The 25,801-nt window shown below is 39.0% G+C and overlaps 1 protein-coding gene across 1 annotated transcript; it reads right to left on the bottom strand.

Annotated features, from left to right (window-relative positions):
• Positions 1–1,310: 1,310 nt before the first annotated feature.
• On the bottom strand, positions 1,311–25,471 carry LOC138441498 (V-type proton ATPase subunit S1-like protein). The gene is made up of 7 exons (XM_069592575.1): positions 25,177–25,471; positions 21,257–21,303; positions 20,941–21,002; positions 19,251–19,480; positions 10,841–10,891; positions 7,545–7,782; positions 1,311–1,754 (listed from the first exon to the last, which is right to left on the bottom strand). Exons 1-7 carry the CDS (start codon positions 25,389–25,391, stop codon positions 1,452–1,454), a joined length of 1,146 nt encoding a protein of 381 aa, XP_069448676.1. The 5' UTR covers positions 25,392–25,471; the 3' UTR covers positions 1,311–1,451.
• Between the last annotated feature and the right edge of the window lie 330 nt (positions 25,472–25,801).

Below are 25,801 nucleotides of genomic sequence, written 5' to 3'. Positions count from 1 at the left end.
CCATGCTTTAATTAAAAAAAAAACAAAAAACAGGAACTCACTACAGACTAGTAGCAACTTACGGAGTTCTTAGAGGGCTGCAACCAAATCTACATTCACAGCCAAGAATAATGCAGCCAAAAGAAATGTCCAACAAGAGACTGTTTTATCAATCCCACAGTCATTATCATTTACACTTGGCATCAAAGATGCCTCTAGACTATAGACCCGTCACCCCAGACCACAGCTGCCCAAAGGATCCAATGTCTCTGTGCCTCACTCCCTACCCCACATTGTTCTCAGACACTTTTTAATTTTTGGACAGGGTGTCTTAGTAGAGCCTAGTTCATGTGTGAAACCCTAGGTAAGGAAATGCAATGTAGTTTTCACACAGAAAGCATATTAGAGACGCTTTGGTAAGGATGCAGAGTGAGCCATTCTTCAGTATAACAAGAACTGAAAAGCATTATGGGGAAATCCATGAGGAATAAAATGATTGTACGATTAGTGGTGGTTCCAGAATTTCTATTAAAAAAGAGTTTAGGAGAAACTTTCTCATGGGAAGGGGGCTTGGAGCTGTGTTTGCATAGCAAGCACATTGGTTTCACTTAGCTTAGTTGTTTATTTCAAGCGGTACCTAGGAGAGCTAATGGAAGTCTAAATCAGACAAATGAGGCAAGCCTTGGCACCAGAATTAAACAAGAAAGGTAAGATACTGCCAAGATTATTATTGCTCCTTCAGAGACTGAACTGGGCTGCCTCTGAAGAGCAGAGAAAATGTCAAGGATGCCCTTGAATAAAGTATTCCACCATATTGACAGGAGTCTTCTCTAAACAGTTCTGTGAAAGAGAAAAAAAAAAGACTACTTTTTAAAACAAAATTGGGACATAACTTCTGAAAAATGCAAACTATGTTTAAAAATATGTTAAATTCTGAATTTCCAGATAACCTTATATTTATCATTTATATATTTATCACATCCAAACTGGCACAGGCAAGGAAGACCAAGTGTGTTTTCCCTTCTCTATATTGCATCATTCTCTTTTATGGCGGGGGTGGTGGTGGTTTAGTCACTAAGTCGTGTCTGACTCTTGCTACCCCATGGATTATAGCCCACCAGTTTTCCTCTGTCCTCGGCATTTCCCAGGCAAGAATACTGGAGTAGGTTGCCATTTCCTTCTCCATTTTGGGCGGGGGAGGTGTCCCTAATTTGAAACGTTCTTTTACTGTCAAAGCACCTTGGAGCAGCAATCATATTTATCTCTGTGAGATTAAGATGCCTTTTTCATTGCTCCAAGTCTATCTAAGAAAGACAGTGGATGCTCCAAAATGTATTTTTTGCATGTATTTCCTTTTTATAAAAACCAAGACTTTTGGTGAAGACCTTGTATCACAAAGCAAACAGCACAGAACACGAACAACTCCTTTCGGAGCCTACTGCAGACATTCTGAGGGAAAGGGAGCTGTGCTGTTAAACATAAATTTTGCAGATCTGTTGGCTTCTCAGTTCATAGCATTCAGCTCCCTGGCTCCTCAGCAGCTCCTTCTCTTCTGCCGAGTCTTGAGCTGTCGGCTGGGGGAAGTGGGCCGGGGAGGCGATGAGATCATAGTGCCGGTCCAGATAGCGCAGGTAGATGAGCATGTGCAGGGCGCAGGCCAGCACCAACAGCAGCAGCAGGGACATCGCCAGGCCGATCAGAATGGCTGGCGAGAAGGAAGAGGTGCAATCTCGGGCCTTGGCAAACTGTCCCCCCTTGATGGGAAAGCCTTGGATCTGTCAGGAGACAGAAAAGAGCTAAAGTGGCGTACTCTTTTTCCTAGAAGATCTACTTAAGAGCTTGGCAAGGGGTTCTAGACCCCAATTACTTAAATTTAAATATCAGGCCATACTTGCTGAATAATCTAATCACATTATCTAAAAAATGCTAGTAAAACTTAATTTTAAATCGAGGCTGACCCAGAAATTCTGGGATATATGGTTGTCATAATTAAGAGGCCAGTGAAATTCGAGGCCCTGAAATAAATTCTCTTTTAATCTAATCCTTGCTATTGCTGCTAAGTCGCTTCAGTCGTGTCCGACTCTGTGCGACCCCATAGACGGCGGCCCACCAGGCTCCCCCGTCCCTGGGATTCTCCAGGCAAGAATACTGGAGTGGGTTGCCATTTCCTTTTCCAATGCATGAAAGTAAAAAATGAAAATGAGGTTGCTCAGTCGTGTCCGACTCTTAGCGACCCCACGGACTGCAGCCTACCAGGCTCCTCTGCCCATGGGATTCTCCAGGCAACAGTACTGGAGTGGGTTGCCAGTGCCTTCTCCATCTGATCCTTAGTTCATCTAAATCCGAAATGTCTGGTGTCTCTAAAATTCAAAAAGTCTACTCAAAATTTTACAAGTTTAATATAAATTTCACAAAGAATATTAATTCTCAGTTCCTCTGCCTTTGATTCTGCTGACAGTAAGTAGATAGGAAGAGTCTTTTAGGGGCCAACATCATGATTCCTAATGAGGTAAACTATAGATAACAAAAGCTAACACTCATTGAAGATACTTTTTTTACTTGCCAAACACTGCCTCATTTAAAACTTACAAGGGCCTATGAATAAGTTACCATTTTACCCTAATTTATGGATGAGGAAACAGGCACAGAAAAGTTAAGCAGCTTGTCCGGAGTCACACAGTATTAAGTTCAGTGACACTGTAATTCAAACCAGGCAGTCTGGCTTCAGTCACTTCTTGGTTTACAACTCCAGAACTCCTGGTATATTGTGTCTCTTCTTCCTCCCTTCACTAACTCTCCTTCTTTATCAGTCGTACCATGCAATCTTGGTACTATTTTTGGAAGAGCTATATACCTTTTTGCAATCTGCCCAGAAAATACCATGAAAAGCTTTCTCATATATACAAATAAGGTGATTTAATTAATTAGAACTAGGAGAGGTTCAGGACTTCCCAGGTGGCACTAGTGTTAAAGAATCCCCCTGTCAATGCAGGAGATTTATATAAGAGACAAAGTTTCAATCTCTGGGTCAGAAAGATCCTCTGGAGGAGGGCATGGCAACCCTTTCCAGTATTCTTGCCTGGAGAATCCCATGGACAAAGGAATCTGGCAGGCTACTGTCCATAGGGTCTTACAGAGTCTGACACAACTGAGGTGACTTAGCATGCATCCACACACAAGAGAGGTTCAAATCAACAACTGGCCCCAATATCTAAGTACCATCACAATGAAAGAAACAGGAGCTACAGAGTCTACAGAGTAAGACTTTAAATAAGAATAATCGTTTGTGGAAGGCAACTTCCATACTCAGCTGGCTTTTAGAATTGCATCACCTCATTCAATCACCTGTTTGGTTTTAAAAGAGTATATCAGAAAATTGAATTATCCACGAATGCTTTATTGAGGATACATTTTTATGTCTTAAGTGGGCTCCTTAGCATTTTCCATGTTAAAATGACTGTAGCCCCCCTATCATACCATAGAACTATTACTCATCCAACTATTAACATCTATGCTTAGACTGAGCCAAAACAACTCCTGAAGGAGACTCTTGGCCTAGCTTTTGGGATACTTGGCCTGCCCACTCTGTGAAGAGGCAAAGTGACCTCCTCAGGCGCAAGCCTGAAGAGTCAAGCTACTCAATGACAAAGGATGGCCTCATGTGATGCTACTATGCTGTGCTTAGTCACTCAGTCGTGTCTGCGACCCCATGGACTGCAGCCTGCCAGGCTCCTCTGTCCCTGGGGATTCTCCAGGCAAGACTACTGCAGTGGGTTGCCGTGCCCTCCTCCAGGGGATCTTCCCAACCCAGGGATTGAACCCAGGTCTGCCACATTGCAGGAAGATTCTTTACCATCTGAGCCACCAAGAAAGCCCGAGGATACCGGAGTGGGTAGCCTATCCCTTCTCCAGGTGATGCTACAGCTCCAGCCAGAGAGAATGTCCTCACATGGACTGCCACTCAATTCTTCAGACTTGATTGAGAACAGTGTCTGTGGAGGATACCTGAAGGATATGCTGTCTATCTACTTTCTGGACTACAGGTTGCAAATCCTCTGTATCTAGTCCACAGATAAGTTCTGTTTGCTGCTAACATCCTAAAGGTCTCCCACAGGAATCTAGATTTCTATCTTTCATCAAAAAGTCAGAAGATCTGGCAATATTGGGCTTGCATTCCTACAAAGCAAAAATCACCTGGGGTTGAATAAAATATATGGCTTGTAATGCTGGCTACACTTTGCCACAGTCCCTAGGTGGCCTGCCTGAGGCATCTGAGTTCACCATGAATGTGACTTCACTATATTCCTAGAATAAGCCAGGGCAGCAAAGCTGCGTATGTGGAATGCAGCCTTTCGCATACGCACCTGAACCCCCGCCACCACCGCCTCTTCCCTGGCCTGGGCTTGAATTCTGCATCTGCCCACACGAAGGGTGTTTTACAAGGTCCACCTCGACGCCCAGTGCTCTGTCCACTATGAGGCTGCTGTTGAGGATGTCGGCACACATCACACACACCAAGGATGGATGTGCTCGTCACTGCACACTTTCATTAGCCTTGTGGATCCCATGAACATGTGAGGGGTGATGCTTTCTTATGCTAGCTGCTCAAAAGCTTCCAAGCCAAATCACTGTACCGCTTCCAGCCCTGGCAGACAGATGGTTGTATGCTTTTGTGTACCAGCTTTACTGGTGATTTAACTAATCTATTCTTTTCTTATTTTTCTTAGTCCCTTGTTGTTCTCATTTTTTGTTTTATATTTTTATTGGAAAATATACATGAAATCTACCATTTTAAACCAGTTTTAGGTACAGAGTTCACTGGCATCAAGTACATTCACATCATATGCAACCGTCACCACCATCCATCTTTGCAAAAACCCATCTGTACCCACTAAACACTAACTCTCCAGTCCCCTCTCCCCCTAGCCCCTAGTTACTGCCATTCTACTTTCTATCTTCAAATGTGACTACTCTGTTGCTGCTGCTGCTGCTGCTGCTGCTAAGTCGCTTAAGTCATGTCTGACTCTGTGCGACCCCATAGACGGCAGCCCACCAGACTCCCCCGTCTCTGGGATTCTCCAGGCAAGAACACTGGACTGGGTTGCCATTTCCTTCTCTAATGCATGAAAGTGAAAAGTGAAAGGGAAGTCGCTCAGTCATGTCCGACTTTTCACGACCCCATGGACTGCACCCCACCAGGCTCCTCCGTCCATGGGATTCTTCAGGCAAGAGTACTGGAGTGAGGTGCCATTGACTACTCTGCTGCTAAGTCGCTTCAGTCGTGTCTGACTCTGTGCGACCCCATAGACGGCCTCCTACCAGGTTCCTCTGTCCCTGGGATTCTTCAGGCAAGAACACTAGAATGGATTGCCATTTCCTTCTCCAATGCATGAAAGTGAAAAGTGAAAGTGAAGTCACTCAGTTGTGTCCAACTCTTAGTGACCTCATGGACTGCAGCCCACTCGGCTCCTCTGTCCATGGGATTCTTCAGGCAAGAGTACTGGAGTGGGGTGCCATTGACTACTCTAGTACCTCATAAATAGAATCATACAAACATTTGTCCTTTTATGTCTGGTTTATCTCACTCAGTATAGTAACCTCAAGATTCATTCATATTGTTGCACGAATTTCCTTCTTTTTAAAGGGAAGGCTAAATAACAGTCTGTTGTATGCATATGCCAGATTTTGTTTCTCATTCATCCATTGACAGGCATTGGGTTATGTTCATTTCTTAGCTATGGTCAATACTGTTGCTATGAATACAGCGTGCACAAACATCTGTTCAAGTGCCTGCTTTCAGTCCTTTTAGGTGTACACCCAGAAGTGGAACTGCTGGATCTCATTGTAATTTCACGTTTAATTTCTTGAGGATCTAGCACACTGTTTTCCGTGGTGGCTGCACCATTTTACATTTCCAGCAGCAATGTACAAGGGTTCTAATTTTTCTACCTCCTTGCCAATAGCTGTTATTTTCAGTTTGGGAGATTTTATATATATATATATATATATATATACACACATATATATACATATATATATACATACATATATATATATAATATATATATATACACATATATATATATATAAAATAATCATCCTTAATTGATGTGAAGTGGTTTGACTCTTTTTCAAAATTATTTTTCTTGAAGTATTCTATAGTCATTTTAAGTCATTTCTGGACCAAGGTGGAAGTATAAATCAGTTAATTCTATTCTAATTAGGAAAGGTGTGAGTTAGTCCTTTTTTCATGATTACCTCTTCATTGCCCTTTCTGCCTGCTTCTTTTTTGAAAGGGCAGGAAAAAGAAATAGATATAATATATACTTTATAAGTATTATACAAACAGATATATACATTATATGTATTACAAAGTATCTTTGGAGCTAGACAGCCCACAACTCAAAATCTGCCTCTGCTGCTGCTGCCTCTCAGTTCAGTTCAGTTCAGTCACTCAGTCGTGTCCGACTCTTTGCATTTACCAATTATACCACTTTGAACAGTTATGTAATCACCAGTTTCAGTCATCTCATTTGTAAAATAGGGATAATACCAGCTATCTTGCAGCATTATGGTAACTTTTTAAGACAAAGTATGTAATATAATTACAACAGTGCCACTGTTAATCCATGCTAATCCATGCCTAATATGGTCCTGGGTGTTGCCGCATATATTAGGCCATGAATTCTTTACATCCATAAAGACAGGTCAGAAATCAAGAGAGTGGAGTAGCTCAGCCCAAGTGACTGAGACGTTAATTCAAAACCATGTCTTTCGAATCCCGAAATGGGAACTCTTTCCCTACCCCAAACAACCACACCACACTTCTCCAAGCTAGGGGCAAGGGGAATAAATATACATTTATATATGGAAAAAATCAAGAAGTACCCAGAAAAGGGACATGTAAAACCCTGCCTATTTCAGTGAGTTAGAAGAACAAGTTAAGCTGTTTTAACATGTAAACAGGATGAAGTTGACAGATGTCCCTCAGCCTGAGATTCTGGTGGTGAAAAGGAACCTCTTGTGTCTCCATGACTTTCCCCAGATACTGTCAAGAGGATCTTTGAGATATGTTTGACTCCCTGGCTGACAGTTCCATTCCTATGCCAAATGCCAAACCTGTCATTCACACTGCAGACGTACTTCTTATCTGCCCTGATAAGATCGCTACTCCTCTCCCTGAAGGAAATAAAATAATTGTCCGACAGTTCCTCTCCCCAAAAGGGCCTCTCACTCCAGGAAGTGTCAGTCACCAGGCTTCATGCCACAGCTTCTCTCTGGCTTAGATTGCTGGCATTCCTCACTGATAATTACTAGGGACTGGAAAAACCTGAATGTAGAAGCAAGTTCTTGGGATGAGGGCATGGGGGGATCACTGTGCAGGAAGAGGAAATACTTGATCCTTTTCTATTTCATACCTTAGAAGATTAAGAAGATAACTCATACCGATATTATTTTAAAGATATCTACTCTCTTTTCCTTAAACGTCTATGTTTTCAAACAAACACTGAGTTTCTTTGGCACCAAACACACAGGGCCACTGAGCACAGGTTTTAGTTTGTTACCTGGAAATCAACAAAAGTGACCTCCCACAGGCTTGACATGTCACTGGTGTCGCTGGGCAACAAGAGGGCATAGTCCGCCTGCAGGCTGCTGACGCGCTGGCAATGGTAGGAGTAACTTGACGGAGCGTAAATGCCAGTTGCATTAAAAGTTGCTTGAATTGAGTTATTAAAAATAACCTCGACTCGGTGCAAACTATACCATCTCTGGATAGACAACTTGTAACTGGTAAGGGCGAATCTGAAAATGATTATAAAACAGTATTACTCTGAAAGCACTTTTACATTTGCTGACGCAGGGCATTGTCTACAAACGGTACAATTGCGCCCTCTTTTGTCAGGAAGTAGAACTGACTCAGAGAGAGGCTTTACTTTCTAGTTCGGAACTAGAGCTCTTCATGGGCCAATTAACAGAGAAGCCCCTAAAAGTAAGAAAGACAAATTTCTACAAAAGAGGAAATACAGAATTCTTTGTTTTTTTTTTCTTTTTTTTAATTAAAATAATTTTATTATTGCAAAAAATCTGAAAATTGAGTGGACAATAATACAGAATTAACTAAATAAATAATGGTCAAAAATAAAAGTAGTAGCTCTTACTATGTGTCAGGCATCTTTCTAAGTTCTTTATGTGTATTTTATTTAATCTTCACTGCAACACCATGAGATAGATAATATCCTCATTTCACAGGTGAGAAATCTAAGACACAAAGAGGTTAAATGACTAACAAGTAAGCATTGGAGCTGGGCTTAGAATCCAATCGGAGACAAGAGCTCTTAGCCATTTTGGAATGGAATATTCTCTAGCAATAAAAAAAGGTGCAATATGCATATGTCATGATCACTTTTTTCATTAAAAAAAAGTGTGACTGCATAGAAAAAAATTCTAGAAAGAGATAAAAATGTTAATGTGATTGTTCATTTTGCTACACACCTGAAACTAACACAACATTATGAATCAACAATATTTAAATTTTTAAAAAGTAAGCAGCCGAGATCAGCATCACTCAGGGTAAAAGCGTGGGCTTTATTCTGACTTTGCCCACCTGTAGTTTACGTTCCCGCTACGTTCCTGCTCCCTCTGGGAACAGCAACTTGGTGTATTAGGGCTGACCCTCTCCCCTCTCAGTGAAGTCTATCTGGCCCTGCCAATCAGTGTATTGCAGCCATTTAGTCATTGTGATTGGTTTAGAGAGCATACACCCCCAGGCAGGGTTTAGAAGATGCAGTCCTGGTGCTTCTGCTATGGCTATGCTATAGCATTAGGCAACAGAGCTCTTTCATGTTGCTTAAGTAAATTACTGCCAGCTGGCCACCATCTTCCCAGCCTGAGAATGAAGCTGACACAAGGACAGCAGAGCCAAGAGATGGAGAAAGATGCTGCCCTGGTGAGGTCAGTTAAGCATCTAAAGCTAACATTTTCAATCCTATTCATCGATCAGTTACCTTTTGGCTTTATGCAGCCAAAAGAGTTCTCACAAATACAGTTCTTATCAGTGGTAATGATAAGGGCTGTTCAACAACCTCTTTGGGTCTAGCTTTCCTCATTTGTAAAATAGGCTGGGCTTGCCTAAGTTGAAAGGCATCCTTGGTGAGTGTCCTGTGTGGGCCTGGTGCTGTAAAACATTCGATGCTCTCTAGGACACCTGCAGCTCACCCTGGGCTCCTGACTCAGATACAAAAAGGTTTTTTAGGGGATGCAATTGAGCCTGGCCACCCCTGTCCACTGCAATAATCCCACCAAGCATGCTGGAGGCCAGAAGGTGGTGAACATCTCAGATGGGGACTGTGGAGTCAGACATTCCAGAGCAGGCCACAAGAGCCATTCCCAGAAAGGGCAAGCTGCCTCTGGAATCCCCGGAAGTGACTTCTCTTGAGCTAGGGCTGCAGTAGAGCCTGCCACATTGTCCGCAGCCCTGTTTCAGATAATGGCCTGAGACTGTTCTGACACAGCCTCAGTGAGGTGGGAGCAGTGATGCACCAATGAAACCGCTCAAAAAATCCTTCAAGACATGCATCTTGTCTCGAATCCCCCTTTATTTCTTTCTTTTTGCCTCTAACCTAGCATTTCCTATGTTTAAATTTAGAAAGCTCTTTTCTCAATATCTGCTTGCATATCATGGGATACTAGTGTTTCATTGGTCATAATTTAGAACATACTTGCCATCATCTTTCAGAGAAACCTTATAAGGAAAATAGAATCTCACAAGGTGGCCAAACACATATGAATATCAATAACACTTTTTTTTACCTAGAGGAAAGTAGCCACATAGCTTTATCATAAGGGAAAAAAAAAATTGTAATTTTAAAGCATTGGAGAAAAGATGGTGGAATAGAAGAACCTAAGCTCATCTCTCAGAAAGACACCAAAATCACAACTAAGTGAAGAAAAACCATCAACAACAACAACAACAACAAAAAGCCAGGAAATGAGTGGTTAATCAAAGTCCCTAAGTACAGCATTTTTCTTAAGAGCATATCTTCACAGAGACTTCAGTATACACATTTCTACTGTGAATCTCCAAGAGGACATGGTGTGCAGTATTTCTCAAACATGTTGAACCATAGGACCCCCTTTCTGGGAATTTTATAAACATTTACACAGAGCAAAAGTGCTCCATAGAACACAGCTTTGCAAAAGATTGCCCTAGCACAACCTGTGGGTTTTTCAAGTAATGTTAAAGACACAGGTGTTTGTCTCCACTAAAAGGCTGATCCTGTAGGAAAGGAAACATTATAATTTTATAAGAAAAAAATTTAAATGCCTTCAAATTGCTCCCCACTCCTGAAGTCGTTCCTAACTGCTTGCTAAGCCACCATTAGCAGACATATTATTCCATACATAAACACAGAAAAATGGACACCTATGTTGATTGTCTGCTGGGGAATTCAGCTAACAGAGGATTTTTAGTTACTGTTAAGTGGTAAGTGTGACTCAGCTGTAAGAAGCTATGTAGAAAATAACTTGAAACTAGAGCCTCAGCTCTGGAGCTTTAAACATATTTTATTCTTTGCTCAGAGGAAAGAGGTATTACAGTCTCAGATTTGTATATTTTCTAGGTCACTAAAGGAAGAAGGAAAAAATACAGATGCTCTGGTATTATAGAAACCAAAGAAGTATTACTATAGGATCCCATTGTAACACCGTTGACTCTTCAGTGAAAGTAGGTAAATGTGGCATTTTGTGTGTCACAGTGCTTATCACAGCAGGCCCTTGATACATACATGTGGAATGGATAAATTATATGGAGCTAATCTGGAGTTTTGAGCCTATGATATTCCAAAGTGGCATCCATACCTACCTTATATCAAGACCTCTGGGATTTTCAGCATCACCAAACTTCAGAGACAACCTAAAAAACAGAAATACAGTCTATCAAGATAAGAATAACCCTTACTCCACACTGTACTAAAAAAATTTCCCCCAAATGGATCACAAGTCTAAATGTAACAACTAAAACTATAAAACATAGAATAAACATAGGAAAACATTTTTGCAATCTTGGGGTTAGAAAGTTCCTTGAAAAAAATATGAAAAACTGATAAATTTATATTAAATTTTTGAAACTTTTGCTCTTCAAAAGATAATGTTAAGAAAATGAAAAAGGCAAGTCATAGAATGGGAGAAAATATTCACAACATATATACAAAAAAAAAAAAAACCTTGTATCTTAAATACAGCAAATAGCACTAACAACTCGATAAGGAGACAATCCAACTTTAAAATGTTCAAAAGATGTACTTCACAAAGTACATGAAAAGATGTCAATATCATTAGTCATCCAGAAAATGCAAAATAAAACAATAAGATGCCGTGGTACAGTAATCAGTATGGCTAAAACTTTTTTTTTTTTTTAAGCCCACTCTTAAGCTTTTACTATCTATATTTAATCACATTTTTCTAAAAGTTAACACAAGATTTCCTGGAGCAGAAATAGATTATTACTAACTCAGAGAAATAACCATATTGATTCCCCTTTTAGCCCAGTTCTTCCCCCTTCTGAGAACCAGATGTCGTCCTGCATATACAGAGATTTATAACGTAGGTGAGGAATACTAAAATTATGAATCTGGAAGCTCATATTGGAGGGCTTTCTTCTTCATCTCCTGAGAGAAGGAGAAAAACATTTACTTCCTTAGCGACAGAAATTTTCCTTGGGAAAGCTGTCAACGTGCTCTGCAGCAGAGTAAACTACAGGAGGCCTGGTTTCAACAATGCAAATTCAGCAATCATTCAGTGAGATTCCTTCATGTGCCAAGTTGTGCACCAAAAGATGCACCATAAGGGGGAAATACAACCTAGTCTTTGAATGGGAGCAAACAGCTCTTTACAAAGGAAACAAATGGCTGCGTGTCTAATACCCATAGATGTAAATAAATGTCTCCAAGGAGATTATAAGAAGCCTCTGGGTTTACAAGCCCTGAAATATCTCAGTGGCACTAGCTTCATTACTTCTTGACGTGTAATCACATTTCTCTGAGGAGGTACATCTCTTAACAAGATGTATCTTTTAACCCAAATCTCAGCAAAATGTGTTCATAAATTGCTAACCATACAGAAACATAATAATATTTTCTCTATAGTCTGACACTGACCATACCTAAGGTTAGGAAGGATGTGAAGTAGCTGGAAGGCTCATACAATGCTGGTAGGAAAGCAAATGCTATAACTACTTTAAAAAAAAAAAACCAGTTTGGCAGTTTCTTAATGAGCTAAACATACACATGATATATGATCCAGCCATTCCACTCCTAGATATTCACCTAAGAAAAATGAAAATATATGTTCCTACAAAGACTTGTACATGAATGTTCACAGCAACTTTATTTGGAAACTTATCTAAAAACTGGAGGAAAAAACAAACTTCCATCAAGAGGTAGATGGATAGATAAACTGTGGTATATCCATACAAAGGAGTACTTACTACTCAGCAATAAGAAGAAACATACCTTTGACAGATGCAACAACATAGAAGAATATCAAAATCATTAAACTAAGTGAAGGAAGCCAGACTAAAAAAAAGAGTATACACTGTTCTATGATAGCTATTAATATACAAAATTCTAGAAAATGCAAACTAATCTATAATGATAGGAGACAGAACAGCAGTTATCTGGCAAGGTGGAAATGCACAGGGATGGATTACAGAGGGGCACAAGGAAACTTCTGAGTGTGATGAAAATGTCTGCTATCTTGATTGTGATGATGGTTTCACAGATATAAGCATATGTCAAAACAGACCAAACTGTATACTGAAATATGTGCAGTTTAGTGTATTTCATTTAAATTTCAATCAGGTTAAAAAATAAGGATGATGAAAAGCTAAACACAACTGAAATGGGAAAATGTGAGAAATTTAGATATATGAAAGATGATGCTGATATGTGACGTTATAACATCGAGAAGTTATAACACCTCAATATACATTCTAAAAAATCAAAGTCCATGTTTATAAATTATCCAATTACAAGTTTGAGAAAACTCACACAAATATAATCTAATTAATTCAGTCACACTAACCAAGAAACAGAAATGTCAGTAACTGAGCTCAGTTTATCTTCCTACTATTTATGGAGAAAGGGAAGAAGTATTTATAAAATAAACCATATTAAAAAGGTCACTAAAAGAAATATCTTTATTTCATAACATCATGAACCTAGATACCATAGAAGCACTAATGTAACTTTACAAGTTAATTTGTTCACTAAAGCAAGTTTTCAAGAGAATTTTTCTCCAACAGTATTCTGATAATCTGTTACAAATTAATGAAAACACTTCAAAGAAATGAAATACATTTCTTAGACTGTACTTTATAAATTTGACTGGTCACTTACTCTAACAGAAATTTCTCTAATTCCTCCAAGGAATCAGAATAGCTTAAGTTCAGTTCAGTCGCTCAGTCGTGTCCAACTCTTTGCGACCCCATGAATCACAGCACGCCAGGCCTCCCTGTCCATCACCATCTCCTGGAGTTCAATCAGACTCACGTCCATCAAGTCAGTGATACCATCCAGCCATCTCATCCTCTGTCGTCCCCTTCTTCTCCTGCCCCCAATCCCTCCCAGCATCAGAGACTTTTCCAATGAGTCAACTCTTCGCATGAGGTGGCCAAAGTACTGGAGTTTCAGCTTCAGCATCATTCCCTCCAAAGAAATCCCAGGGTTGATCTCCTTCAGAATGGACTGGTTGGATCTCCTTGCAGTCCAAGGGACTCTCAAGAGCCTTCTCCAACACCACACTTCAAAAGCATCAATTCTTCAGTGCTCAGCCTTCTTCACAGTCCAACTCTCACATCCATACATGACTACTGGGAAATCCATAGCCTTGACTAGAGGGACCTTAGTCGGCAAAGTAATGTCTCTGCTTTTGAATATGCTATCTAGGTTGGTCATAACTTTTCTTCTAAGGAGTAAGCGTCTTTTAATTTCATGGCTGCAATCACCATCTGCAGTGATTTTGGAGCCCCCAAAAATAAATTCTGACACTGTTTCCACTGTTTCCCCGTCTATTTCCCATGGAGTGATGGGACCAGATGCCATGATCTCTGAATGTTGAGCTTTAAGCCAACTTTTTCACTCTCCTCTTTTACTTTCATCAAGAGGCTGTTTAGTTCCTCTTCACTTTCTGCCATAAGGGTGGTATCATCTGCATATCTGAGGTTATTGATATTTCTCCCGGCAATCTTGATTCCAGCTTGTGCTTCTTCCAGTGAAGCGTTTCTCATGATGTACTCTGCATATAAGTTAAATAAGCAGGGGGACAATATACAGCCTTGACGTACTCCTTTTCCTATTTGGAACCAGTCTGTTGTTCCATGTCCAGTTCGAACTGTTGCTTCCTGACCTGCATACAGATTTCTCAAGAGGCAGGTCAGGTGGTCTGGTATTCCCATCTCTCTCAGAATTTTCCACAGCTTACTGTGATCCACACAGTCAAAGGCTTTGGCATAATCAATAAAGCACAAATAGATGTTTTTCTGGAACTCTCTTGATTTTTTCATGATCCAGCGAATGTTGGCAATTTGATCTCTGGTTCCTCTGCCTTTTCTAAAACCAGCTTGAAAGTCAGGAATTCACGGTTCATGTATTGCTGAAGCCTGGCTTGGAGAATTTTGAGCATTACTTTACTAGTGTGTGAGATGTGTGCAACTGTGCGGTAGTTTGAGCATTCTTTGGCATTGCCTTTCTTAGGGATTGGAATGAAAACTGACCTTTTCCAGTCCTGTGGCCACTACTGAGTTTTCCAAATTTGCTGGCATATTGAGAGCAGCACTTTCACAGCATCACCTTTCAGGATTTGAAATAGCTCTACTGGAATTCCATCACCTCCACTAGCTTTGTTCGTAGTGAGGCTTTCGAAGGCCCACTTGACTTCACATTCCAGGATGTCTGGCTCTAGATGAGTGATCACACCATCGTGATTATCTGGGTCGTGAAGATCTTTTTTGTACAGTTCTTCTGTGTATTCTTGCCACCTCTTCTTAATATCTTCTGCTTCTGTTAGGTCCAGACCATTTCTGTCCTTTATCGAGCCCATCTTTGCATGAAATGTTCCCTTGGTATCTCTAATTTTCTTGAAGAGATCTCTAGTCTTTCCCATTCTGTTCTTTTCCTCTATTTCTTTGCATTGATCGCTGAAGAAGCTTTTTTATCTCTTCTTGCTATTCTTTGGAACTCTGCATTCAGACGCTTATATCTTTCCTTTTCTCCTTTGCTTTTCGCTTCTCTTCTTTTCATAGCTATTTGTAAGGCCTCCCCAGACAGCCATTTTGCTTTTTTGCATTTCTTTTCCATGGGGATGGTCTTGATCCCTGTCTCCTGTACAATGTCATGAACCTCATTCCATAGTTCATCAGGCACTCTATCTATCAGATCTAGGCCCTTAAATCTGTTTCTCACTTCCACTGTATAATCATAAGGGATTTGATTTAGGTCATACCTGAATGGTCTAGCAGTTTTCCCTGCTTTCTTCAATTTAAGTCTGAATTTAGCAATAAGAAGTTCATGATCTGAGCCACAGTCAGCTCCTGGTCTTGTTTTTGCTGACTGTATAGAGTTTCTCCATCTTTGGCTGCAAAGAATATAATCAATCTGATTTCGGTGTTGACCATCTAGTGATGTCCATGTGTAGAGTCTTCTCTTGTGTTGTTGGAAGAGGGTGTTTGCTATGACCAGTGCATTTTCTTGGCAAAACTCTATTAGTCTTTGTCCTGCTTCATTCCGCATTCCAGGGCCAAATTTGCCTGTTACTCCAGGTGTTTCTTGACTTCCTACTTTTGCATTCCAGTCCCCTATAATGAAAAGGACATCTTTTTTGGGTGTTAGTTCTACAAGGTCTTGTAGGTCTTCATAGAATCATTTAACTTCAGCTTCTTCAGCATTACTGGTTGGGGCACAGACTTGGATGACGGTGATATTGTATGGTTTGCCTTGGAGACGAACAGAGATCATTCTGTCATTTTTTAGATTGCATCCAAGTACTGCATTTTGGACTCTTCTGTTGACCATGATGGCTACTCCATTTCTTCTGAGGGATTCCTGCCCGCAGTAGTAGATATAATGGTCATCTGAGTTAAATTCACCCATTCCAGTTCATTTTAGTTCGCTGATTCCTAGAATGTTGACGTTCACTCTTGCCATCTCTTGTTTGACCACTTCCAGTTTGCCTTGATTCATGGACCTGATATTCCAGGTTCCTATGCAATATTGCTCTTTATAGCATCGGACTTTGTTTCTATCACCAGTCACATCCACAGCTGGGTACTGTGTTTGCTTTGGCTCCATCCCTTCATTCTTTCTGGAGTTATTTCTCCACTGATCTCCAGTAGCATATTGGGCACCTACTGACCTGGGGAGTTCCTTTTTCAGTATCCTATCATTTTGCCTTTTCATACTGTTCATGGGGTTCTCAAGGCAAGAATACTGAAGTGGTTTGCCATTCCCTTCTCCAGTGGACCACATTCTGTCAGAATAGCTTAGTTATGCACAAACTCTCTCTCCAGTTAATGAACTAAATAAAGCTCAAAGCAGAGCCATGTAGTGTCCACTCAGATCTCTGGAGGAGCAGCTCAACAGCCTCCACCCTTCTGATGCCCCAAGACCTTTCTCCAGCAGCCCTGGTTTCAGTGAAAGCTGTTAACATGCTCTGCGGCAGAGTAAACAACAGAAGGCCTCGTTTCAACAATGCAAATTCAGCAATCATCAATGAGATTCCTTCATGTGCCAAGCCATGCACCATAAGATGCACCATAAAGGGGAAATACAACCTAGGGACTCACTCAAAAAAAGAGCTTCTTTTACTTTTCCAAGCACCCTCCTCTCCCCATGTTTAAAGCCGATTCTGAATTCTTGAGACTATAATTGCCTAAATTCAAAATACACACAGATGCTGGGATCATGCTCTATTTGTAAGGCTTTCACTATTTAAAAAGACTTCCGTAGCAAATCTGTCTGCCAACAATTTGCCTTTCCCTGAACATGTTATTTCCAAGCACTAAAATGTGGTCATCTTTTTTTAATCTGTGCTTTTGACCTTACATGGTTATGTCTTTGCTTGGGTTTGTTCTTTCTGCAACTCCCTTTCTGATTCTTGAATATAAGATTTCCTTGTCAGCATGAGAAAGGCATCTCACTAATCTGTGTAATTCACAGGAGTCAAGGACAGTGTCAGCAGCTGGTCCTTGAACGCCTCACATCCTGGGAAGCCTCCCACTTATGCCCTTTGGTGGGCTCTCCAGCATGCCTGCACACTCACCTGAGGACCCCAAAAGGTGGGTGATGCACACTTGGGACTCACCCACTAGAATTCTTGGGCAGTGACAAAGAAAAAATATCATTAATTTGTGTATTGCAAAAACCAAATGTTCCCTTGGTCTCTCTACCGGGTAACTAGACATTACTTTACTCTAGTTATCATTAGTATCTTGGAAAAATAATATTAGAACTTTGAGAAGCACTTGACAAAGTTCTCACATGTACATTTCCTCATTTGATTTTCACACTCCTATTAGATAGGGCCAAGAGAGGGGGGAAAATGGTGTTGTTAAAGATGTTTTAGACCCCAGCTCTATTACCATACAAGCTGTATGATCTTAGCAAGTTTCCTAACCTCACGAGTTTTGATTTTCTCACTTGAAACACAGGTGATAACTGTACCTGTGACTCAGAGACTTAATCACAAGAGCATTATAAGGGATAACAGATGACGTGACTGTGAAGTCCTCACGAGGTGCCTGGCCAAGGCCAAGTGCTCAAGCCTTGTTAGTTGCTATTACCAGATGCCATCATCGCCATCTCACCCTACAGTGGCTCCTATTTGTAAAGTCACAGAGCTCATTGGCAAAACTGGACCTAGAAGCTAAGTTTTCATTCTTTCTGTCTCTAGGTTCTCAGTGATAATTAAAGTTTCTGAAGTCCAGCAAAAACCTGTGGTGCCCTTTTCTTCCCCACAAACCCCCTGGGGTTAGGATAAATGGAATCAAGGAGGGCCAGTCAGCCATGGACAGGCAAGATGATCCTCAGGGAGTCAGTCTCTCTCCCTGCCGCTGACCACAAATAAAGGGCCCTGTAAGGAATTAATTAGAGCCTGAGGAAAAAGTCCTGAGCTCTCAGCAATGCTGAAGTCTCTTCGATAGTTGTGCCGTAACAGAATAAAAGAATCTGGGTGGACTCTCGTTTTGCTTATAACTCCCTAGCTCTCTGATAAAGAGAGTCATTCTGAATAGCAATATACTTATTAAAACTTGCAATGTAACTTGTAAGTGTACATGAATATAATCCATTTTACCCATCATCAAGAATTTTTAAATGACAAGTTCAGAAATAAAAAAGTATTTCTATGAAATTATATAAGGAAAATACAGAGAAACAAACACACATACACGCACACACACACAGCATGTTATGGTTTTATATGAAGCATTCTTCCCATCTAAACCAGGCCAGAACAAATGCAGAGAATCTTCCAAAAGCCTCTGTTATACCAACAAATGTTGAAAGCAAGGAGTTGTATAGAAAGCAAGTGGGATATGCCAGACTTCCTCCCTCTGGACCAAAACAAATACAAGCAAAAAAATATTTGCTGGGATGACTGAAAAGCAAAGAAAGGCAGTGGAAACTAATTTCCTCTTCAAAAGGGATATGCTTATCTCAAGTGAAAAATAATTATTCTAATCATTTTTTAATGTTCTAAAGAATTCTCTGAAATTTGGCCCCTTGCATATTTGCAAACAGGCGATGTTCTACAACTTCAGAACACTTCCTAGAATCAAATACCTGCCCTGGCTAGATAGAGTCAGCTTTCTCTGCTTCACCCACTAGAATATGTATGACTCTGTTCAGTGATATGGAATTTCCTCCCTGCTAGGACAAAAGTACTTTGACACTTTACATTTGGAGCTGACACAGAGCCTGGAATCCATCCACTGTTTCAGAATGAGTTTGGGAAGCTTCATTTTCAAAATTCTGATCTTCCATAAAGTACAATATAACAGTGAGCTAGTGTGTTCAGAAGAAAATAACTGGGGAAAAAATAAGAAACTAAAACAACTGATTTCTAACCTATTCTTTCATTTTAGACATTTACTCAGAAATGTATGTCACAGTCATTGTACAAAGGAGCCTACTTCTTTCTGAAATGACAGAAAACTGGACCACCCAGTTAATAGGCTACACTTGCCCTAAGGACTTGCTCCAGCAAAGCAGTCAACTTACATGGCACTTTCTTCACTGCACTTTGAGTTGCCAGCATCCACTGTTGCCTTCTGGCCAATAGCTTCATCTGTAAGGTCCAGCCAGGTCTGATTCTTAAATTTAATTGTTATTCTTTTGGCCCAAAACAGAATGCAGGGAATTCCATCCATGGAGACATTAACTGGGCTATGATGGCTGAATGCATTCCGAGGTTCTTTTTCTAAACGTCTGCTCAGATTGTAGTTGAGAGCCTAATGAACCCAATAAATTAAATTTAAGATATGAATTTGTTTCCATAGTACAGAAGGCTTCTTGGAAGCAAAAGAGCCGATTCAAAGCCTGTTACTCTGCTAGCTCCACAGCCCATGCTATTGGAGATGGGTAGACCTAACAAGCTTAAAAATATAGGTATACCTGAAGGTACATGAACCCAGTTCCACAAATTACAATGTATAATTTTTTAATGTTAAAATTCATACAGTATACAATATAAAGAATGAATGCTAATATAACCTATCAATTTTAGGTAAAATTATCAGTTTTAACAAACGTAAAACTTTTAACACTGATTTAAAAGATTAAATTAGTGTTAGATTTAATTAATTTAGTCTTTTATATAAGTGTTAGATCAAATCTATTTTAAAGATTCTAAATATAGGGAAAATTAGAAATGGTGTGGGTTGTAGATTGAGGAAGTATATGGGAATATCCTCTGCTGCTGCTGCTAAGTTGCTTCAGTCGTGTCCGACTCTGTGCAACCCCATAGATGGCAGCCCACCAGGCTCCTCCTTCCATGGGATTTTCCAGGCAAGAGTACTGGAGTGGGGTACCATTGCCTTCTCTAATCCTCTATTTTTGTTCAATTTTTTTTTCTGTAAACTTAAAACCACCAAAAAAAATGTCTACTAATATTTCAAAAAAATTCACTAATGGCAGTAATCATCTCTAAAATAATAAGAACCCAAATAATTCAGAACTTTAAATAAATTAATATGTTAAAGAAAACAAGAGGTTTCTAGAAATACAACATAATCCTCCAGACCATTAATATCCAACAGGACATTCTGTGTTATTGGCTATTATGTACTGGATATGTAGCCAGTGCAACTGAGGGGCTTAATTTTTAATTTGACTTAATATTACCTAAATTGAATTTAAATTTAAATAGCTGAATTTAAATTTAAATAGTGGCTAGTGTCTACTGTCCTGGAGAATGCAGTTCCAGGTCATTTAATATACATAATCTAGCAAGATATTCTAACCTTGTTCTACATCTTATGAAACCTTTGCAGATTTCTAGGAAGCCCAAGACAATGCACTTTGGTTTATCATTCTGGAGGTCACAAAAGCAATCTCTATCTGAAAGAGGTGATCACTTATCTAGATCAACTATCCCATACCAATAACTCCAGGTTAAAGATAAGAGAGAAATTAAACAGGCAGCAGCAACCCAAGTTATAGTGATCCTGTCTGGAAGGCAACAAAAGTAAAACTGAATACTGTAACGAAAATACTATATATGACAACAAGGAAAACTTTGGTGTTTTTTCAACTGTAAGATTACCATAACATTTCCCCACCCAAAGTTCAACCAAGAATGTTAGTTATTAACAGAATTATTACTTATATTTTCACAGTGGCTCTGACTTGATTGAAATGTGTTTACTTTTTTTTTTTAATAATTTAGTCTAGTTTCCTAAAATGTCCATACCTGTGTGATTGGTATCACTGTGAAATTCTGCACTGGCTTCATATCTCCACTATTCTGTCGATCTGTCAAATAAAATGACATGAGTACAAAGGCAAAATGTCACTGGTTTATTAATGTAATTGAGTGACAATAATATGCTAAGCACTGTAAAATGTACCAGGCTTGAGACTTTCGGCTCATAATTTAGAATACAATATTTAAGAGATTTTTCACATCAGAGACTCCAGGTGCAAGTACCAGTGTTCAGGGAAGCCCATCATAGACAGAACCCTTCCTCAGCCCCGGAGGGAACCATAAGGGCAGTTACAAGTCTTACCACTGTTTACAACCACTTCTTTATTTGGAGATGTTCGAGAGATGAAACTAGAAAAAAAAAACAAAAATAAATATATACATTTTAGATTTTATATGAAATTTTAAGGACATTTTGGTTTACTACATCTCAGAGAAGAGGAGGAGAATCACAGCCTGTAAAACTGTTCACTCTTGAATAGTGAATTTCTGATTAAAAAGTAATAGTATATATGTTCTTCAAAGGAAATAAGGAAAAGACTGGAAATTTTAAAGAAGAAAAAAACTTTAAAATATCAATCTTCATCTTTATTCATTGATAAACAGTCTACTCCAAGAATAGTATGCTAGACAAGCAGTATGCTAGACACTAAGGTTTAACCAAAATAAATAATAACCAAGAATAAACTAAATAACTAAATTATAAAATATAATAAAATGTTTTACAGTGAAATTTTATATATGTTATACTGTTAGCATATTGAAGCAGAAATATTCAACCCTTTTTATTAAAAAAAAAAAAGACTCTATTTCCAAAAAAGTATTTCTGAAAATTATGAAGATATAAATTATAATAGTATGTCCTTCCAGCATTTTACTCTATATATATGCACATACACCTTATATGCAAAGGTAACTTATTTTTTACATTATTTAAAAACAAATTTTTATAAACATACTATCTTAAAGCCTATAATTTTTTACTTAAAAGTATACATATTTTATGACATACATAATTTTAAATTTCATCTGGTTTAACATCATATGAATGCATTAATATATTTAACTAAATCCCTATTAAGTATTTAAGTTGTTTCCAATTAATAGTATTGAACATTACCTTGGATTATTTGTTCATACCCCTGAGAAGTCCCTTAAGATAAATTCTTAGAAGTGAAATTGCTATGTTAAAAGATATACATCTTTTTACCATGGAATATTGCAAACATACACAGATTTAAACAGAAAAATATAAGTTCCCTCACCCTCCCTTAGTTCCTGTTCCCACCATCCAGCTTTAGTAATTGTCAAGTCATAACCAATCCATGTGTTCATTAATGAAAAGCTTTTAGCACACAACACAGGCTTATTTTCATTTCAGTAAATCTATGGACATACAATAATGCTGGTGTACTTCTTTTTTCAGATAAACTCTAATTTGAATTGGCCTTGCCCACTCAACTAATGAGGTTTTAAGGGAAGCCATAATCTCAACCAAAGACAAAATACTCTACACATGCATTTTCACATCACTACATGATCTTTGAACTAAAGTAGAACTAAAGGATTATCTGTGTGAACATACTAAGAAACATTGATTTTTAATTAAAAAAAAAAGTAAACCTACATTAGCACTATAATATTCAGAAACTTTCCAGTAAAAGGGATCTCTGCAATATATGAAAATTAACCAAGAGCCCTAGGCCTGCAGTGGCTGGTGCCATATTTTTGATTTACCAGGTGTTCCATTCAGAGTCTCCCAAGCACGCCTTCATGGAGGTGAAGGTGAAGCAGCTGCTTCATGTTCTGCTCAGGATTGAAGACCATGTTCCTACGAAGGCCAACAAGGCCCTGAAGGGTCTTGGCCTTAGTCGCTGTGTTCATTATTTCCCCCCGACCCCTCTTGCTGCAGCTACACTAACTAGCATTCTTTAGTTCAATTCCCTGAATGCTTCATGTTCCCTTCTTCCCTCTTAAGAGTCTTAGTACCTGCTTTTCCCTCTATCTGGAATGTTCTCCAACCTGTGCTTCCCCCTACCTCCTCATCACATCCTACATATCCTCCAGATCACAGCTCCAATATTGCTCCCTCAGAAATGCTGTCCCTAACTTTTCAGACTAGTTCAGTTCAGTTCAGTTCAGTCACTCAGTCATGTCCAACTCTTTGTGACCCCATGAATCGCAGCACGCCAGACCTCCCTGTCCATCACCATCTCCCTGAGTTCACTCAGACTCACATCCATCGAGTCAGTGATGCCATCCAGCCATCTCATCCTCTGTTGTCCCCTTCTCCTCCTGCCTTCAATCTTTCCCAGCATCAGGGTCTTTTCCAATGAGTCAACTCTTCACATGAGGTGGCCAAAGTACTGGAGCCTCAGCTTTAGCATCATTCCTTCCAAAGAAATCCCAGGGTTGATCTCCTTCAGAATGGACTGGTTGGATCTCCTTGCAGTCCAAGGGACTCTCAAGAGTCTTCTCCAACACCACACTTCAAAAGCATCAATTCTTCGGCACTCAGCCTTCTTCACAGTCCAACTCTCACATCCATCCATGACCACAGGAAAAACCATAGCCTTGACTAGACAGACCTTAGTCGGCAAAGTAATATCTCTGCTTTTGAATATCCCCCTATTATATGTGTTCACATTTTACCATACTTTTCTTTCAAAGAACATTTCACAGTTTATCTGTAATAACACTGTGCATTTGATTAATGAGCACCTCTGCTCTAGACTTACAGGTTCATGAGGGAAGAGACTTTACCTGTTTTGCCACCACTGCATAACCAGCACTTAGCATTGTGCCTATATAAAAATATCAAGTATTAAAAACCTATGTGTTACATACACAAATGAGCTAAAAACTTAATGAACAAACTTCAAAAGGGAAGTGGGGAAAGGGAGATCACAGGAAATGCTGTGTGAAAGGGAAGAGATTTTCTTTTTTAGGTATAAACCCAATTTGAGGAACGAATAAGTAAAGGAAGAGGGATGACCCCTTCTTTCTCTAAGCATGGGAAACATGTTTCAGGCTTAAAATACAATTATCCTTCTTAGAGACTTAAGGACCTTGAATTACCCATAGAGGTGAAAAATATTTTAAAATCCAGATTTATGATTTGAAAGAACATTCACAAAACAGCAACTGTTGTTTCTATCACAATGAGTTAATATGCCATATTATTAGATACAAATGATGATTGATTTGTGTGATTTCTAAGGTCTCTTCTGAGGCTAAAATTATTTAAAACCATTAATACTGCTTCAAAAACCGAACTGGGATTTTTATAGTTTCTAGTGCACATTTTATCAGTGTAATACACAAATCAGTCACTTCTATATAAACCAGGTGAGGCAATATTACTAAGCTTTAACCACCTAAGGAGTATAGGTCACTTACATTACTTGAAAGTGAACCTGAAGGAAACAACTAATTGATTTGAAACATGAGAAAACAGATGTTAAAAAATGCCTGTCCTTACTGTTTTTATTAGCTGATGACTTAAGAATTCCTCAACACAAGTTTTGGCAGACGATCCTGCTTGACACTTTCCTTTGCGTTCACACTAACCCCTGACAGATTCGCTGTGATTGCACATAATGAGTAATTGGGAGCCATGACATAAGTTAATTGCTATTCAGATTTTGAATATTCTTCTTTATAGAGAAATCTCTATATATTCCCTTATATGGTATAGAGAGAAGCCAAAAGGACAAAGGAAATAGAAACCGATATTTTGCTTGTTAGTTTTAAGCAGTGTGTACTCCATACAATGACCATCTCCTACAAGGTAAAATGATTTAACATCTATTCTTTAGAGGACAGGTTATATATTTCTTAGTTTTTAAAATTTTGCTTACTCTCTTCTCACATAACAACAGCAAGATAAAACTGAAATTAACAGTACTTGTGAGTATAAAAGAAATACGAACACTGATTTGAGTCATTTTCTCATATATTTTGATACGTAATACAAATGTTTTTTGGATACTTTGAACAAATAAATAACTCCTCCCTCTTATAATAAAGACTATATTTTTATCTCATCTATAAACTCTAGTTCAATGATTTTAGTAACTATCAAATGATCTAATCTAGCATATCTGTTTTGAATTGTTAACAAACGTAGCTGTGCAACAACATAAAAAATTACAGAATCATCTAATTTCACACTTGCACTGAAGTTCACAGATGCATTATATTTAAAGATGTGCAGTTACTCACCTTACATTCTTCCTGGCAAGTATCTGGTCCAAAGTTAGTGAAAATCCGGTACATAAAAAAATAAGTGAAAAACTAAACAAAATTTTTCTTCCCATCAAGAAATGAATCTGTTTCTTCAAACCAGGCACATCTGTTAATTCATCAATGCAAAGCAAGCAGAGGCAGTACTTTTTATGCCTTGTGACTAATACATTCATCCAATAAAAAGAGAGCATTCCCGGGATGTATTATGTGTGGGGAAGGGTGGAAGGAGGAGCCTGATACTGCTGAATTTAGAGTATAGAATGAAACTAATGGGTCTGTTTAGGTTCTTCAATTATTCATTTCAATGAAAAATTATTAAGTTCTTTTTAGAAATTGGCATAGTTTTTGTACTTTTAAGAATCTCATAATGCTTTTCAGAAAATTATTAAATTCTCCGCAAAAATCTATGAATTATACAAATATCATATGCATTTTTCAAGTGACTAAGTAAAACTCCCTGAGGCTAACCTAATTTTACATATGTGTCCTAATACACAGTTTCCTATTGAATTCATGACTCTCCATTTGCAGAGAGGCATGGAATGCAACGGTAAAGGGTACTGACTGGAGTCAGACAGCACTGAAGAGCATTCCCACCTCT

Source organism: Ovis canadensis, chromosome 5 (genome assembly GCF_042477335.2).
Source record: "Ovis canadensis isolate MfBH-ARS-UI-01 breed Bighorn chromosome 5, ARS-UI_OviCan_v2, whole genome shotgun sequence".
Classification (NCBI taxonomy): Eukaryota; Metazoa; Chordata; class Mammalia; order Artiodactyla; family Bovidae; genus Ovis; species Ovis canadensis.
Note: the sequence above shows the minus strand (reverse complement) of the source record. Positions and strands in the feature narration are given on the sequence as shown.

Bases quoted from the DNA above. Each gene is read 5' to 3' on its own strand.
- LOC138441498 (XM_069592575.1), bottom strand. From the start codon at position 25,391: ATGCTCTCTTTTTATTGGATGAATGTATTAGTCACAAGGCATAAAAAG. The intron at 21,304-25,176 runs GTGAGTAACTGC...TTTTTTTTCTAG, and splicing joins CTTGCCAGGAAGAATGTAAG to TTTCATCTCTCGAACATCTC. The intron at 1,755-7,544 runs GTAACAAACTAA...GTCTCCTGACAG, and splicing joins TCACTTTTGTTGATTTCCAG to ATCCAAGGCTTTCCCATCAA.